Source organism: Vombatus ursinus, unplaced genomic scaffold, assembly GCF_900497805.2.
Source record: "Vombatus ursinus unplaced genomic scaffold, bare-nosed wombat genome assembly UNPS02009062.1, whole genome shotgun sequence".
Classification (NCBI taxonomy): Eukaryota; Metazoa; Chordata; class Mammalia; order Diprotodontia; family Vombatidae; genus Vombatus; species Vombatus ursinus.
Window position 1 is genome coordinate 18,389,777 of NW_020948840.1, and position 19,588 is coordinate 18,409,364.

Below are 19,588 nucleotides of genomic sequence, written 5' to 3' on the forward strand. Positions count from 1 at the left end.
AGCCAGCCTGTTTTGCTCTTGGGAGCAAATAAACAAAACAGTGAAATATATAAAATACTTATTTTATCCTTCTCAAAAACAGAAAGTTCTTGAGAAGCCTTGGGTTCCAGTGCTGAACTTGCTGGGCAACCTTAGGCATGCTGCTTCACCTCTCCAGGCTTAAGTGGTCTCGAATTCTAAGTTCTAAGACTGGCCTTCATTACATCCCTTATGCTTCTGGAATGTACACTATACCTTGGCTACCTTGGCTGTGTGACTTGAGTAGGTATAACGGAACATAATTATTCATTTCATTATAGAGTATACTCTAACTCCATTTGCTTTTTCGGAAGTCATGGGGGGCCTTATTTGGTTTGTCTTCCTGTAGCCCAGACTAGTGTCATTAAGACATATCCAGCATCTCTTTATCCAGACTTTCACTATACTGCTCTTATCTTTCTCTCTCTCTCCAACAAAATCCTTTTAACTAGGTATTGCAGCTTGGCCTCACCATGCTCACTGCTGCTGGCTAGAGCACCTAAAATGATGGGACACTGAATGAATTCAGTTCAAGGTCTGGCCAAGTATTTTGTCTGAGTGGTTAGGGAGTGGGACATGAATGATCTACAGACAGATAGAGCAAATCAGTAACACTGCTAAATCTCGGTCTTCTTTGTCAGAAGTTTAGTCCATTCAGCATGGGGGTAGGAAATATGGCTTCAGTGTGTCAGGAAGGGATCTCGAGTTTGAGGGTTCAGACCCAGAAGGGACCTTAGAGCTCAGCTAGCTCACCCCCATTATCTTACAGTTGTGGAAACTAGGACTCAGAGGTACTCAAGAGCACATCTGTTGTTCAGCCATTTCAGTTGTGTCCAACTCTTCACAACCTCATTTGGGGTTTTCTTATCAAAGATACTGGAGCAGTTTGCCATTTCTTTCTCTAGCTCATTTTACAGATGAGGAAACCAAGGCAAACAGGGTTAAGTGACTTATTAGACCCAGCTAATAAGTGTCTGGGCCAGATTTAAACACACCAAGATTAGGTCTTCATGACTCTAGCAGCCAGCATTCTATCTACTGCACCATTTAGCTGCTCCCGAGATCACATAGTGAGAAGCAAAGCCACAATTTAACCGAAGTCCTCTGACCCTAAATCTAGGGCTTTTTCCATTCATTGCAACAGATACTGAGTACACCAGGGCTGTTTGATACATTGGATCATATGTGTAGTTGGACTAGACTTTTGTAGAGTGGTTAATCCCTCCACTGATGCTGACTATCACCAATTCCCATGTTCTCTTGTAGGGATCTTGTTCATAATACTCCACAAAGTTAGCTCCTAATGTGCTGGAGGTCTTCCTCTGGGTGAGGACTAGTGTAGCATATGAATAGTTCGTCTGTTATCCCCTGCTCTTGCTTCATGACTTGGCACCTCTGTTTCCAGTCATATATTTGTTTGATTCTGTCTTTTATGCTGACTTGAGTACAATTCATTATATGTAATAATGCCTCAGCCTTTTTACACCCACCATAAGTCTCTCTGTTGTCCATTGGGTACCATGCAATTTTAATATGTTGGAGATGTGGCATTCTAAAATTTAAGGCCATAAAACATTGTGGGAAGAATATTGATGCTAAAATTTTTTTTTGTTATTTCAGAGAGAAGCTTGAGGTCATTAAGAGCATTATACAATTTCCTAAATGAAATCCAGCCCACTCTTATCCTCCTATTTAATTATAGGCCCAGTTCACTATCTCTCTGAAAAGTTTAAAGATACATGTAGTGACAGAGAAATTTACTGGAATATCCATGATAGCATATAGAGTCTAGAAAATAAGTCATCCAGAGAGGATTCTGGGAAGATGGCAGAATAGATTAGAAAACTTTTGGCTCTTCAAATTTCCTCCACAGAAAAAGATAGAACATTGTCTCAGAGGGAATGTAGAGCAGCAGAAATCAACAAAAGTCAGGGTAAAGCAGTTGTCCATCTAAGACAACCTAAGAAGACCCCAGGAAATATCTGACCTCCAGGGGCAGAGGTTCACCTGAGTGAAGTACAAACACATCTAGGCTAACTCTGCGGAATCAATAAACAACAAGCCCTGCAGTGGGAGGCAGCCTCATCCTTACAAACTTTCACCTCACAGACAGTGTGGGGACCTGATGGCTGAGCAGGAGAAGACTGAAGGACCTTCCAGGAGCAGCAATGCCAAGCACAGTTGTGCTGATCAGATAGGTTTTGGGCTATGGCTGCAGGGAGAAGGAGCTGGCACACAACTGGTGAGTTCAGTAGCAGAGGGGCAGGGACCCTGCTGGCTTTGGGCACATGCAAGAGAGCAGAGTCCCTGGTTTTAGTTTCAGGGAAGAGGGAATAGCTATGGACCAGAAAGACCACAGGTAGTAAGATGACGTGCAGGACAGGAATGGGGGAGGGGACCTGGCAGTGCTTGGCTCTTGCCACAGCTTAGGAGTGGAGGGGAGAGCCCAAGGTTGAACCCTGGGGCAGACCTCAGAAAATAACAGTAAGAAGGACCTGAGGCTTGGGGCATCATTCCCCCATACCTCAGGACTAGAACTTGATTACACTAATAGCTGCTAAAAACAAACAAAAATAAATAAAAATAAGCAAGCAAAGGAGAAAAAACCCAACCATAGATAAACACTATGCAGATAGAGAAGATCTGGGTTCATATTCAAAGGAAGATAATGGAGCCAAAAAAGCCACTCCTTTTTCAATGAGAAATGTCAAATGGTACCAAGCACAAAAAGATTTCTTAGAAGGACTTTAAAAATCAAATAAGAGAGATTGAGGAAAAATTAGAAAAAAAATTAAGGGCAATCCAAGAAAATCAAGAAAATTATGAAAAGAAAGTAGACCAACTTGAAATAGAGAATCAAAAACTCAAGGAAGAAAATAATTCCTTGAAAACTAAAATTGGGCAAAGGGAAGCTAATGATGTTCTAAGACACAAAGAAACAATAAACCAAAATGAAAACAGTGAAAATATAGAAGAAAATGTGAAACATTTCATGAGAAAAATAACTGATCTGGAGAACAAATCGAGGAGAAATAGCATAAGAATAGTCAGACTGCCTGAAAATTATCATAAAAAAACTTGATACAATATTACAAGAAATTATCAAGGAAAATTGTTCTGACATTCTAGAACAAGAAGGCAAAGCAAAAATAGAAAAAATCCACTGATCACCACCTGAAAGAGGTCCCAGGAAGAAAACTTACAGGAATATCACAGCTAAGTTTCATAGCTCCCAGGTTAAGGAGCAAATATTGGAAGCAATAAGAAAAAAACAATTTAAATATCATGTTGCTACAATAAGGATTACACAAGACCTAGCAGCTACTAAGTTGAAGGACTATAGGTCTTGGAATACTATATTTTGTAGAGCAAAAGAGCTGGGGCTATGACCCAGCTTACCCTTACCCTGAAAAGTTAAGCATAATCCTGAATGGGGAAAAAAAAAAGGACATTTAATGAACTGAAAGACTTTCAGGTATTTGTGACAAAAACAGTAGAATTTAGGGGGAAAATGGACATATAACATCCATGAGAAATATAAAGTAAACATTAAGGACCAATTACAAAGGACTCAATAAGGTCAAATTATATACTTCTTACATATGAAAACATTATCAGTTCTTTTATTACTGTCACTTTTATTTGGGTAGTTTGAAAGAGAAGATTGGGTTGAGCTAAGTACGATGGGCTGATTCTAAAAAAAAACTGTAGGGAGAGATAAAAATTATCTCATACAAATAAGGCAAAAAAGGAAAAAGTTGATACAGAAGAAGCTAATAGGGGGCAGGGCAGGTAGTGCTGAAACCTTACCCTCATTGGGAATGAGTTAAAGAGGGAACAATAAATGTATCTAGTCATCTAAATTTAGGAAGAAGTCAGAGGGCAAGTGGATAGGGTCGGGGGAGATGATGAGGGAGGGACTCCTTAGAGGGATGGGCAGGTTAAGAAATAAATCTCATGTATATTTGGAAGGCTATAAAAGTCTTCTAAATTCAGATAGAAACAAGAGAAACAAGGGGAAAGAGTGAAGGGTGGGGGAGAGAGGGATAAGGGAGGGATTTTTGGTGGGAGGGGTTGGTTAAGTAATAGGAGGGGAAGTAACAGGTAGGAGTAAAGTAGAGGGATAGGAAATGAGAGACACACAAACATAAAACAAAGATCAGGAGTACAATTTATTAGGAAAAAAAGAAGAGGTAGTATTCATGATCTCAAGGTTAAAGTAAAATAGATTTAATCAAAAGAGAACAATAGGGAAACTACACTATATGTCAACCAATATTGTTTTAGACTATTTAAAATAGGCAGTATAAGTTGGAATATTGCTGTGGTGTAGGAAATGATGAGTTGGTGGACTTAGAAAAATATGGAAAGACTTAGACTTATGAAGGAAGAAGTTATCCACCTTCAGAAAAACAGGACAAACAAGTATAGTAGGTCTTACATAGATACATATGAATGTATATGTTTATATAGGAATATGATTATAGATATCTAAATATATGTATGTGTATGTATGTATATATGTACATACACACACATATATAGAAATATATAAATATAAATATACATACATATATACATACATGCATATATTCGCCCTTAATCATAGCCTTCTGGGGGTGGGGGGAGTGGGGAAGAAGAAGGAAAAAAGAACAAAGTAAAAAGTGCACAGCAGAGAACAAAAGAAAACTTACAAGGAAGCAAAGAAAAGACGGACAGCTCTGAACACAATGTGTAGTATTTATTATATAGGCTTTCTTGAAACAGAAATTTATTGCTCTATATTTTGAATTCTCTCTTATGTTCTGCTGTGCACATGGCAATGCTTTTTTCTTTTCTTATTCTGTATTTCAGTTTTAGTATTTAAGTTCATACGTTTCTTTTTCTTTTCTGATTGTGTATTTAAGTTTAAAATAAATCGATACAAATTTTTAAAAAAGAAAATAAGTCATCCTGCTTTTTCATGTGTGAATTGTTAGGCTAGACCAGGGGGAGGGAACTTGCAGCCTTAAGGCCACAGGTTCCCCACCCCTGGGCTAAACATTTTAAATTGGTTATGACTCTCACTGAGGAAGTCCTGCAGCGTTCTAGGATTTGATGCTATCGGCACAATGTCATCTGTAAAAAGGGAGCACTTTCAGGATAGACCTATAAAAAAAATCCTTCTATTTGGATTCTGTATTGAACTCTTCTTCGACAATGAAAAAATTAATTTTGGGGAACATTACCCTGTTTTATGCTTTGCTTGTTGTCAGTGACCAGAGAACTGAACAAAGTTTTTCCATTGTTTTATCTACTTAAGGAATTATACATGATCATAACACATGTATGGGAGGCACTTTCTTGGAAGAAAGCCTTTAAGGCAGTGATCTGCTATACCAAATCAAATGTTTTGTAGTCAAAATACAATAAACACAGTGAGAGATCTTATTCTCTATACCTCTTAGTAAACTGCATGACTATAAACATACATACTTAATTATATTATTTGGTAAAAACTACTTATTCCCTTGTATTTTCATCAAGAATGCCAAGGATATATATGTAAACCATTCTCAAAAGCATTTTGAAGAGTTTAAGAAAGTAGGTCGATAGTAACTGACTTCTTGACTGAGTTTTCTTTTTTAAATAGCAATACTTTTCATAATTATTTCCAGTTATTTGGTATCTTCCCCTATTTCAGATATCTTGAAAATCACTTTCTCATCGCCTTTGAAATCACATTATCCCTACCAGAGACCTCTCCCATTTATACATACTTGGCCTTGCCTAGCTGTTATTTGCATTCTTTTTTTTTAAGTGCTTTTTCCATCTTCTCATGCAGCATATTGGGAACTACACAATGTAGAGTGCAAATGTGGTGATCTACTGTCACTGATGACGAAAAAGTATATTATAGAAATATTTGTAGATATTTTCCAATTTTTTTTGGTCTATTTGGTATTGTCCTTCCAGTTTTATTTTTAATTACTCAGGATAATTGGGTTTAACTTAATCTTGTGTCAAACTTTCTTCAAACTAGTTTTTCCCTCTATTGCTTCTCAATGTTTAACGAACTGCTTCTTATTTAATCTTTCACCATCCTCTATTGTAAGTTTTGTGTAAATATGTTTGTATTCTATGCCAATGTCACTTTTAGATGCCATTTCTTTCCACTTGGCAAGAAGATCAAATATTTTCTGGCTAAAGAAGTTTTTAAGGCCCTTTTTACTTCTTTGTTGGGGGTGAAGCTATACACTAGTTATACTTACATAGGAAATGGTGATAATTCCAACCTGACCTATTTATACAAGTTATCTACACCAAAAATGAAAAATGGATGTAGGAACAGACAATTATACATGTTGTTTTAATTGTGTATGGTAGCTTCTTTTTATCTTTATTCCTGTCTTCTAATTTAATGCTGATTTTTATCTTTGTTCTGACAAGCCAGAAATGATTGATTCAGAAATGACTCTCATGTTTGTAACCTAAGATTTGTAGAATTTTACTTCCTCTGCCTCTGCAACAGATTCTGACATACAAGCCACCATCTTCTTTATGTTTTGTTTTTTTTTTTGGCTTAAGATTATCATGAATATTGCAAGAATAACCACATATTCCACAAGATGTTTTCATTTTTTGTATTTATAATCAAACTAACTCCACTAATTTCTTTATCTGCTTCTCTAAGGACAAGCTATAAGCTTCTATTAAATTTCAACTTCCTTATATTTTCTGATTTCATTCATAGTGTCTCAAGATTGAATAGGATTCAGTTCATCAGTAGTATGGTAAATCATCATACAAAAGTTTCCTATTTGGAGAAGTAATGGGTAAACTAATATTTATAGATGTTTTGAATTAGATCGGATATGGATGATTCTGAGCACATCTGCCCCCTTTCTGCCAACATCATTGCAGAAGCTGAAGGAGATCACATAGGACTGGCAGCCATCTTGTATATTTGTTTGTTTGACACCCGGTCAAACAATTCAACACCCAGTGGCCAACATATTGGTGAAGATCCTCCCCTATACTTAAGATACTCCATTCTTGAAAAACAGAAGTAGATAGAGTTCGTTGCCAGGACCTTACTCAAAGTCTTTCCAGCATAATAGAAACTAGTTATTCCACGCTTCCTCAGAGGTCTCTGTATAGGTCCCAAATACAAATTTGTAAAATAAAACTGGTATGTCTAAAGTCCTATCAGCGAGCAGCTAGGTGGCACAGTAGTTAGAACACTGGCCTTGGAGTCAGGAGGACCTGAGTTCAAATCTGGCCTCAGACACATGATACTCACTAGCTGTGTGACCCTGGGAAAGTCACTTCATCCCACTGTCTCCAAAAAAAAAAAAGTCCTCTCAGGGTTTCAGCCAAGGACGCTTCTCTCATCTACTAATTTTACTCTTCCACATACATGCTCTAAAAAGCTCAAACATATGGTCCATAAACTTTGTGATCTGATACTCAATAGAGCAGATGCTATTTTCTGTAGATCTCTTTAGAATTAATTATTTGCACACAATGGACTGTCTGTATCTTTATTAGTTGCTTCTTTTAAGTTTCCATGCTCTAATGACAAATGACTAGAAACCAGGAAGTCAGTCTTTCCTAACTTGGTTGAAATCCACATTACACATGGTGGCAGTTTAAGCCACTGACATGGGTCTGTCAGAAACAAACATTATAGATGCAAGTAAATAGCTGGCATTTATAGAATGTTTTGAATTTTACAAAGAACTTTATATATGTTATCTTGGTTAACCCTCACGACAACAACTTTGCTATTATTGCCCCCAATTTATAAATGAAGAAACTGAGGGTGGGAGAGGTTAAATGACTAGACACAGCTATGGAGGATCTGAGGGAGGATTCAAATTCAGCTCTGTCTGACCCCAAACCTAGCACTCTATCCACTGTGCAATCTAGCTGAACAAACATCACTAAGCTGGAAGATATTGTGTATGTGTGTGTATGCACACACACATATACATATATATACACTGTGTGTATACATATACATGTATATATAATGCATTATTTCTAAAATGATTTTATTAACAAGAGTGAGTACATATGAATTAAAGAGGCAGTCCAGATATTAGAAAAACCACTGGAATTGTAGTTAGAAGATCTGTGTTTAAGTACTGGCTTTCTATATTTACTAATGTAATGAAAATTAGTTTTTCAGCATCTAGAATAAACAGATGTAAAATACGAAGAAATATAAAGTGGAAAAGTGGAAAGAATATTGAATAGGAAACCCAGTCTTGGCTCTGCCACTAGATAGCTGCATGGCTTAGAAAAGTCACTTGACCCAAGGTTAATTTTCCTCGCATATAACTTTCCTCGTAGTGCCTAGCTCATAGTGTTGTTGTAAAGGAAGTATTTTGTAAACTGTAAAGCAATGCATAAATCTAAGTGATGATCATGGCTGCAACTCAGTGAATATATGAATACTACTTGCATGGATGCATTAAATTGCATTAATAATTATTTTCTTAATTATATTTAGTTGCTTTCAATATTCATGTTTGTGTTAACCTCTGGCAACAATTCTCTTAAGCATGAAAAAAATAAGAATATGCAAGGCTATTTTAAGCAAAATGTTCATTTAGAACCAGAGAATTTTTAGAGCTGGAAGGGCCCTTAGTCTAGCTTGCCTAGTTTTTTTAGAAAGAAAGGCCCAGAGAAGTTTATAGGATTATAGATCTAGAAAAGGTACAACTCCTTTATTTTACAGATGAGGAAACTGAGGCCCAGTGGAGGTTAAAATTGTTTAAATTCACATAGGAAATTGGTGGCAGAACCAAGATTAGGTATCCTGACTACTAGCCTACTGTCCTTTCCCTTTATTTCACTGACTACCTAGTTCTGCTAACAATTCATAGCTGATGCTGAAAAACTAATATTGATCCAATTAGTAAAAGCACATTTCTTCTTTGGTATACTATATACTCCACAGCTTCTTTATAAGATATCTGCATATATTTTTCAATGTGTGTGTGTGTGGGGGGGGTGAATAAAGCACGACAATTTAACAAATTAAGAAATGGCACTTTTTGATTATCATTCATATTTTCCTAATGACCAGAAGAAGAGTGCTCATTAGACCCAAGACTAGTCCCCTCTGGAATACTTCAGTCACTTTGATTATAGGAACAAACAAACTAATGAATCCCTCTGTTCCCCCCAACAAAAACATGTAGAATAACCCTTTCTGTATACCTTTTTTTTTTTTTTTTTGGACAGGCCATGAGTCAAGGCCATATCTGTCTCAGGCACTTCAGATGCTAAGAACAAATGCCAAAGCAATTTGCCACAGAGAAACTAGAAGTGCTGGGAATTCACTGCTTCAAATATTCTTTGAAGGGGAGAGGGAATAGAAGCACATGTAGTAGGTGGAAGAGAGAGCCGCAGCACTTTGGCAACAGAGCAGCAGCCCAGAATGGTGGAGGGGATGCTGGGGAAGGCGACACACCTACACTGGCACATTTTTCCTTAGGGAAGGGAAAGGGCTGAGCTGTAAATACTCTGTGCCTGGTACAGCATGGACTTTGAAGGGAGAGAGGGTGATAATCTGTGCATTGGTAGATTGGGGAGGGGGAGGGGGAAGCTCAGGCATAGTAATGATAATTAATGGCCAGCTTTAGAAATGGATCTTATCATTTCACAGTAACAGATGTCAAGTTCTAATAAATAAAATGTTCTCTCTGACCTACGCATTTTGGAGAGGATGCCTGTATGTCAGGCAGATTTGGACTCCTCTCAGTTGTTGTTGCACTTCTCCACTAAAAAAGAAAAAAACCCTTTAAGATGCTTTTCAAAATGTCTCTCTTCCAAAGCCCAAGGATATAACTACTCCCTGATATTCAGTTTTTTTCCCCCTATTTGGAATTTTCATTTTCCTAAACGTCAAAATAGCTTGTGATGGAAAAACTAGGTGAGAAAGTATTACTAATCTCAGTGGTTCCCAAATGTGTACCTCCTGGCCAAAATGAATTATTATTAACATTTGAATTATAATATCATTATTGCAATTATTGATAATTACAACTCACATTTTTATAATACTCTGAAGTTTTTAAAAAGCTTTTCTCGCAACAACTTTGTGAGGTAGATAGTACAAATACTAGAGGTTCCTTCACCTCCATTTTATAGATGTGGAAAATGGGGCTCAGAGAGGTTTCAGTGCTTTAGAGAAAACTGTTTCTAGTTCTTCCCCAGAGTCTACGCTGGGACAGCCTCTGCCACCACTACTTCTGGTCTCTTGGGGGTACTTTGCGCCTCTGGGCCGTTCAGCTAAACTAGGCTCAGTGTCAAAAATCTCTTTTTTGCTTAGTTGAGATAAAGGCTTTTTTTTTTTTACAAAAAGGCTTTTTCACTAGGACACTTAAGGAATTAAAAAAAGAAAAGAATATTGGCATGCAGATTGATTAATCTAGTTACAGGCTGGCTTGTTTGCTTCATCAAATCCCCATTTGTATGCCTTGCCTCAATCCTACCTTCTTTGAGATCTCTGGTAAAAGGTTAGTAGTCAGTCTGGCATATAGCCTGGTGCTGGTCACCAGTTAGGCTGGAAAAGCCCAGAGCAAAAGGAATCAGAAATCAAGGTTGTCTCTTTCATTCTTTTTGTTCCTCTCATCCCCCACCCCTTTTAACCTGCTTCAGGTCAAAATATCATGAAGAGCCAGTAGAGCTAGGGCCTAGACAGGATGGGGGTGGGAATGGGTGGAGGTAAAAGACTAAGACAGAGAGGGGTCAGGTACAACTGCGCCTGCTGAATCTCTCCTGTTAGAGGTTTTCATTGGCACGGATTTTTCTGGCTCTATCAGAAGAACTGCAGCACCTCAGAATGACAGAACCTCCAGGTGAGATTCCCAACAAATGGCCATCTAGTCTTTGTGTGAAGCAGCCCTAGATACTGTGAAACAAAAGCAGCCCATTTCAGTTTGAAATAGGTCTGTTACTGGGTTGTTTTCTTACACTGATTATAAATCTGCATTCCTACAAATGCCACTCTTTGTTCCTAGTTCTGCCTCCTGGGCCAAAACAAGTCCAATCTCTCTTACATATGATAGCCCTTCAAACAACCCCCAACTTTCCTCAGCTACTCTTCTTCAGGCTAAACACACTTGGTTTCATCAACACATTCTCCTATGGAACGGTCTCCAGTCCCTCACCATCTTGATTGTCTTCTTCTGTGCCAGCTTATTAAAGTAACTCCTGAAATGTGCGTTAGAATTGAACACAAGACTCCAGATGTGGTTTGACCAGGGCTGAAAAAAGAAGGACCTTCACCTCTTTATTCTGGAAATTATTATGTTCCTCTTAATGCAGCCTAAGATCACATTAGTTTTTTTTGAGTCATATTGCACTGATGACTCATATTGAACTTGCAGTCCATCTAGACCTCCAGATGTTTTTCAGACCTGTTGCTACTAACCATACCTCCCTCATCTTGTACTTCTAAATTTTTTAACCTTATTATAAGATTTTACACATATGACTATTACATTTCATCTCACCAGATACAGCCCACAGTTCTAGCTTGTCAAGATCTTTTTGGATCCTGACTCACTCATCTAACATGTCAGCAATCTTTCCTAGCTCTGTGTCCCATGCAGATTTGATAAGAATGCCTGCTTGCTTTTATTCAAGACACTAATAAAAATATTATACACCAGAGGGTCAACCACACATCCCTGGAGCACTCCACTGGAAACCTGCTTCCAAGGCAACATGAAATCATTAATCAACTTTTTGAAGTCTGGGCATTCAATCAGTTCTAAATCCCCCCCACCTGTATTGTTTTCTAGGCCACTCTTCTCCATCATCCCATTAAAACCCCTAGATATTTTTCACATGCCTTTCATGCAACTGATCTAAATATACAAAAAATTAATAAAATCTTATATAAAACAATTTACATTTAATAAAGTTGAACTAAATTAGTTCAACAAAGTAACAAAAAATTGTACTTTCTTTTTTCACCTTCTAAGTTTACCTGGAACCTTGGTTTTATTTTCTTTCTTTTAAAAAAATACAGTTTTGGTCAATATGTATACTATGCTTGAGTTAATAATCTCAAATGTATAACTGATTCTGAAAACCCATTTATCTCCACTAAATTTCATCTAGTTAAATTTGGCTCACTGTTTTTGCCTGTTGAAATCTTTTTGGATCCTGATTCAGTTTTCTAATGTGTTGGTCATTCCTCTCAGCTTTCTGTTCTCTGAAAATTTGATTAGCATACTGTCTACACCTTCATCTAAAGTCACATATAAAAATTTCTGAACGGCCTGGGGCCAAGGATAGATTTCAAGGGTAAAGTACTGGGGGACCACACTCAAAACTGGCATCAACATAACAAGGGCACATAGGGTTTGGTCATAGGTTCTAAATCCATCTAACGGGGATACTGTTTATCTCACATCTATCCTCCATCTTGTACATGAAGTGAGCACTACAGACTGTTAAATCCTCAGGGGAAATCTAGGTAAATCATGATTATGTCATTCCCTTGAACTACAATGGTCATAAAAAGGAAATTAGGTTAGATAGGCATGACCTGTCCTTGATGAAGTGATGGTGGCTCTTAGTGATTATTGCTTCCCTTTCTAAATGATAACAAAACACCAATTTAGTAATACTCTGTAGAAATTGGCAAGAAGTAAAAGGACACCACCCTCTTTCCTTTTTCAAGCAGAATGGCCCAAATCATTTCTGATGTATAGGGGGAAACAATAACTATAAGGGAGTGGTAGCCAAGAAAAAGTGTTTTCAGTTTAGAAAAGGGGTTTCAGTTTTAAAGGGGTGGTGAGGGGGCAATAGGTGAATACAATGACAAGTCTATTCCAGAAGCAATGGAGTAGAGGTCAAATGAGATGTGTGTGGACCCTTAAAAGAGTTTTACTGGTGCCTTTTGTTTTTATATCACAGTTATTTTTGGATATATTTCCTGCCTTCCTACTCTGACCCAGAAAGCATTGTACAAATAAAAACAATTAACCAAAATAAATTAACACAGCAACCACATCTGACAGGGCATGTAATATTCTATAGTCACGGTCTCTTATTTCTTCCCTGAAAAGAGAGAGGTACATTTCTTCACCTCTTCTCTGGGGGCCCAGATTAATCATTAAAATTACAATGTCCAACTTCTTTTGAGTGTTCTTTTTATTAAAATAATTTTATACAACTTCTTGGTTCTTACTTTAATTTGCATCAGCATATAAGAATACCTTCATATTTCTCCAAATGTTTCTTATTTATCATTTCTTACAGCACAATGATATTCCATTATGTTCATATTTCACATTTTGTTCAGCTTTTTCCCCAACTGATTTACACCCATTTTATTAATAGCTCTTTGCTATTAGAGAGTTCCTATCAACATTCTGAGGAGTGTGTGTGTGTGTGTGTGTGTGTGTAAAACCTTTCTTTTTCTCCTTGACCTTTTTAGGGAATATAATCAGCAGAGGAATTTCTAGGTTAGAGTATTAATAGTTTAATGATTCTCCTCATGTACATATAACTCCAAAAGTTTTTCCAGAATGATTAAACCAATTAATAGCTACACCAACAGAGTATTAGTCTGTCTTCCTATAGCCCTTCCGATAATACTGAGTCTTTTCTTTTGTCATCTTTCTCAATTTTCTGGATGTGAGGCAAATCTCAAAGCTGCTTTAAGTTGCATTTCTCTTATTATAAGTGATCTGGGGCAATCTTTTTTATGATTGTTGATAATTTGCAATTCTTCTTTTGAAAACTGTTTGGATCTTTTGATTAGAGTATAGATAGCTCTTGTAGATAGACTCTCTTTCTTGTGGGAGGAACAATAAATAATGAATTGCCTAGCATTTCTGCCACTACCAAATAGCTCTCCAGAATTAAGGAAAGAATGGAGATGTTTTAATAAGACACCAATAAAGTTGTCATTCCTTTGGATGCTGTTCTTGGCTCTCTTTCTCTTTCTACTTTTATTTCTTTGTAAATCTTACACACATCCATAGCTTCAACCAGCCCTCCTTGGCGAACTCCTCCCATATCTCCATCTCCACCTGTTAGGGCCCAGCTCTGGACCGTGGCCTCCTGTGGGGTAGTAAGAGATGCCTGGAGGTTAGTACCTGCCTGAAAGGGTACTGGGAGTGCCTCAGTAACAGCACGGAGCTCCACCTACGAAGGAGGAACATGGGAGGAGCTTGGGCAAGTTCCACCCACGAGGTGGAGCTAGGGCATATAAGAGCAGGGCTGGGGGGGGGGGGTCAGGAGTCGGAGCCGGGGAGAGACCAGAGGCCGGGACGATGGGAGCCGGAGAGAGACCAGAGGCCGGGACGATGGGAGGCAGGAGAGCATGTAACCAATAAATCGTGTGCAGCTGCCAGCTCGGGTGTTCTGTCTAGTCATTCCCCTCCACCCTCGGAGGGGCCGGAGACGTCCAAAGACCGGGAAGGGTAAGTATCCAAGCGATGGGCCAGGTGTAGAGACCCCGGGCATCCACCTCCAATTTCTCTCTCAACATGTCTATCTGGTTGCCCCCTGACACTTAAAAACCAACATATCCAATACTGAACTCATCATCGAGAATGAGTAATATGCACATGAATTGTCTTAGCTAGGCAGTGCAGTGGATAGAGTGCTAGGCCTGGAGTCAGGAAGACCCAAGTTCACATCAGGCCTCAAATACTTATTAGATCTGTGACCCTGGGCAAATCACTTAATCTCCCTCTGTCTCAATTTCCTCAACTGTAAAATGGGGATAATAATAGCACATACCTCGTAAGGGTTGTTGTAAGGATCAAAAAGGGATAATATTTGTAAAGTTAGTACTGTGCCTGACACACAGCAGATCCTATATAAATGCTTATTCCCTTGCCTTCTCTCACTTTTCCCCCAACATCTGCTCTTGTTCTTGACTTTTTTTTCCCCAAAGCCAGAAACTTCAGTCATCTTTAATTCCTCCCTCTTATTTACCTCCAACATCCAATCAATAGTCAAGTTCTGTTGATTCAAGTTCTGCATTTTCTCTCTTATTTGTCCTTTTTCAATCTCACTGCCATCACCCTACTTTAGGCCCTCATTGTGCCTCACCTGGAATGTCACAACAGACTTGTAACTAGCTAACTGTCTCCACAAATTGATTTAACCAAGTACCTACTATGAGGAAAGCATAGTACCTTTAGAATATCCCACTTTCAATACTTTTAACTTAGGTAAAAAAAATCTTTTATGGTTTCCTATAGTATATTGAATAAAGTTCATATTTTTCAGTCTTAAATCATAAGCTTTCCATAATTTAGCTCTAACCTCCATTTCCAGTATATCTCACACTATTCTCCTTCACTTTCTTGCTCACTATACTGCAACGAAGAAAAAAAAATACTTTGTAAACTATAAAGTGACAAATAAATGTGAGTTGTTTTGATGATAATGATATACCTTATGATCTAGCCAAGTTGGACTATTCTTTGTTACCTACACATGTGTCTTGTTCCTCATCTCTGTTCTCTATGTCTGGAATGACTTTTCTTTTTTGATACTTCTGCTATTGTAAGTCTACTCATTTTTTCAAGAGCCACCTCAAATACTAACTCCTCCATGATATCTTCCCTTACTCCTGCCTTCAAATTCTACTCCCAACACAATGCAAGCCAGAAGCAGTTTCTTCTTTCTCTGAACTCAGAACAGTTTGTTTGTACATCTTTTATTTACTTATTGTATTCTGCTTTATATTATAATAATTTCTATTCATGTCTTGTCTTCCCTACTTGACTTTTGTTTTGAATGAACAAATGGATAAATGAAAATTCTTGTCAAAACAGCAAAAAAAAGGGCTAGGTGATTAAGATGACAACAATAAGAAAGAGCAAGAAATATTTGTGTATAGCTCTTTAAAAAGTGTTTTTTAGCCACACTGTTTCATTAGTGTCCCAGTTTTCCCATACCTTTTCAACATTTATCATTTTCCTTTTCTATCATATTAGCAAATATGATAAGTGTGATGTGGTACCTCAGAGTTGTTTTCATTTGCATTTCTCTAATCAATAGTGATTTAGAGCATTTTTTTTTACATATGACTATAGATAGCTTTAATTTTTTCATCTGAAAACTGCCTATTCATTCTTTGACCATTTATCAACTGGGGAAAGACTTGTATTCTTACAAATTTGATTCAGTTCTCTATATATTTGAAAAATGAGACCTTTCTCAGAAATACTGGCTGTAAAATTGTTTCTCAGCTTTCTGCTTTCCTTCTAATCTTGGTTGTATTGGTTTTGTTCATGTAAAAGCTTTTTAATTTAATGTAATCAAAATTATCCATTTTGCATTTCATAATGTTTTCTATCTCTTGTTTAGTCATAAATTCTTCCCTTCTCCATAGATCTGAGAGGTAAACATTTCCTTGTTCTCCTAATTTCCTTATGGTATCACCCTAAGTCTAAATCATGTACTCATTTTGACCTTTTGTTGGTATATAGTGTGAGCTGTTGGTCTCTGCCTAGTTTCTGCCATACAATTTTCTAGCTTTCCCAGCAGTTTTTGTCAAATAGTGAGTTCTTATTGCAGAAGCTGGCATCTTTGGGTTTATCTAACAGTAAATTACTGTAGTTATTTACTACTGTCTCACTTACTTGTGTACTTAATCCATTCCACTGATCCACCACTCTATTTCTTAGTCAGTACCAAATTGTTTTGATGATTGTAGCTTTATGAATAGTTTTAGATCTTGTACAGTTAGGCCACCTTCCTTTGCATTTTTTTTTCATTAATTCCCTTGATATTCTTGACCTTTTGTTCTTTCAGCTAATTTGTGTTATTATTTATCTAGCTCTACAAAATAATTTTTTGGTAGTTTGATTTATATGGCACTGAATAAGTAAATTAAATTAGGTAGAAATGTCATTTTTATTATATTAACTCAGACTATCCATGAGCAACTGACATTTTTCCAGTTGTTTAGATCTGATTTTATTTGTGTGAAAAGTGTTTTGTAACTGTGTTCATATAGTTCCTGAGTTTGTCTTGGCAGGTAGACTCTCAAGTATTTTATTTTGTCTACAGTTATTTTAAATGAATTTTCTCTTTCTATCTCTCACTGCTGGACTTTGTTGGTAATATATAGAAATTATTTCAAGTAGTTTTTTAGCTGATTCTCTAGGATGCTCTAAGTATAACATCATATCATCTGCAAAGACTGATAGTTTTGTTTCCTCAATGTATATTCTAATTCCTTCTTCTCTTATTGTTAAAGCTAACATTTCTAGTACAATAATGAATAACAGAAATGATAATGGGTATCCTTGTTTTACCCCTGATCTTACTGGGAAAGCTTGTAGCTTATCCCTATTACAGATAATGCTTGCTGATGGTTTTAGATAGATACTACTTATCATTTTAAGGAAAACCCCATGCATTTCTATGTTCTCTAAAGCTGGCCATGTATTTCTATGTTCTCTAGTGTTTTTAATAGGAATGGATGCTGTATTCTGTCAAAAGCTTTTTCTCCATCTATTGAGATAATTATATGATTTTTTGGTTTTGTTATTGATATGGTAAATTATGCTGATAGTTTTCCTAATATTGAACCAGCCCTGCATTTTTGGTATAAATTCCACCTGGTTATAGTATATGATCCTTGGGATATATGGTCGTAATCTCTTTGCTAATATTTTATTTAAAATTTTTGCATCAATATTCATTAGGGAAATTGGTCTATAATTTTCTTTCTCTGTTTTGGCTCTTTATGGTTTAGGTATCAGCAGCATATTTGTGTCATAAAAGGAATTTGGTAGGACTTCTTCTTCACCTATTTTTCCAAATAGTTTATGTAGTATTGGAATTAAATGTTCTTTAAATATTTGGTAGAATTCACTTCTAAATCCATCTGGACCTGAAGATTCTTTTCTTAGGGAGTTCATTGATGGCTTATTCAATTTCTTTTTCTAAAATGGTATTAAGCATTTTATTTCCTCTTCGGTTAATCTGGGTAATTTGTATTTTTGTAAAAACTCACCCATCTCACTTAGATTGTTAGATTTACTGGCATATGGTTGGGCAAAATAGCTCCTAATTATTACTTTAATTTCCTCTTCATTGTCATAGTCATGCCTGTTTGCTCTGGGTTCCAGGGCTAGCAGTTTGCCTTCTGCACTGGGGCTGGAGGCCTCACAGCTGGCCTGCTGAACCAGGACCATGGAGCCTTGGATGCTGATCTGTGCTGTGGCTAAGAGCCTCCTGCTGGCTTGCCTGGATACCACCTGTATTGGGCTGTGCTTCCCTTTATCCAAGAAACAGACCTTCTAAGTTATCTTAAGCTGGAAAATTGTTTCACTCCATCTTTTTGTGGGTTCTGTTCCTCCAAAATTCTTTTAGAGGCTGATTTAACATTGTTTCCAAGGGAAGCTGGGAAGAACTCAGGCAACTTTCTGGCTTTTCTCTACCATCCTGTCCACTCACTTAGTTTTCCTTACTTTTGTTTTCTTCAATTTTAAAGGGTGATAATTTAATAACAATACTTATACATCTTACCTCATGGCGTTATTATGAAGAAGTGCTCTGTAAAACTTACAGCACTATAGAAACATGAATTATTTCTACTCTCCCACATTTCCTATTTGAAAGTACTAAGAGTAGCCTCTTAGTGTATAGAAAAATGTTAAGAAAAAATTCCTTTTAGGAAAAGGAACTATGTAAGGATAGTTGAGTGAAAGTTAATATAAAAATATGATTAATGAAGCTTAACTGGGAAAAGAAAAAGGAATTATGGATTGCTTTGAGAGAACAGTAAATGTGGATATTTGGACAGACTTCTACATTCATACACACACACACACAGAGGAGAAAAGCTCTTCCATCCCTCCTCTTCTCCCCCAACACTTATTTGCTTTGATTTCTGATTTCTGATTTCTCTTCCAAGCCTGGAAACCATAGTCTTCTTTAATTCCTTCTTCTTACTTGCTCCCAATATCCAAATAGTCAAGTCTTGCTGATTCTACTTTTGCACTCTCTCTCCTATTTGTCCTTTCTTTTCTTATTTTACTGCCAATCATGGAGTCTAATCTTCTAAGCAAAACTAAAGATATATGAAAGATAACAAAGCATCTAGTCAATTCACTGAAAGGGGGGATAGTTCTGCAAGAGGGAAAATTTATCAAATTGTTGTTTGACTTTGAGTAGAGCAACTAACAAAGTGATTGGACACTTTACTTTTTAACTGGCTACTTTGGGACTGTGAGGAAAAAGTCACATAATGTGGCTGTTCAGGGTTAAGGGTAGTCTCTGACCATTAAATAGATAGCTGTCCATCTTACTTTCACAGCAAACTCCATAATTACTTTTGTAACCTGGCTGTAGAATCTCACAACTTTTACTATCTCACAACTTTTCCTACTGTTTAACCAGAATTTCTCCCCCTATATTTAAGGTAATTTCCCCTTCTTCCTTCATGAGCACAGTGAATTATAAAAATTTCTTCGAGCAGAAACAGTTTGCTGCTAACTTAGAGAGAAAGCTAAGCCAACACACAGTTGGTGACAGTGAAGCAGAAAAGGAATCACATCAGAGATGTGGTGTACAGCACTGCATT

The 19,588-nt window shown here is 37.1% G+C and overlaps 1 protein-coding gene across 2 annotated transcripts in view; it reads right to left on the reverse strand.

Moving 5' to 3' along the window:
* Nucleotides 1-19,588, reverse strand: part of BABAM2 (BRISC and BRCA1 A complex member 2) — a 583,899-nt gene that overhangs the window by 34,371 nt on the left and 529,940 nt on the right. Inside the window, exon 12 of one of the 2 annotated variants that reach the window (XM_027850455.1) lies at nucleotides 13,291-14,094. The exons of the other annotated variant lie outside the window; for it this stretch is intronic. Within the exon in view, the coding sequence (XP_027706256.1) occupies nucleotides 14,067-14,094 (28 nt within the window). The 3' untranslated portion in view covers nucleotides 13,291-14,066. Of the gene's footprint in view, nucleotides 1-13,290; nucleotides 14,095-19,588 lie in introns of those variants that run through there. 2 annotated transcript variants of the gene reach the window in all.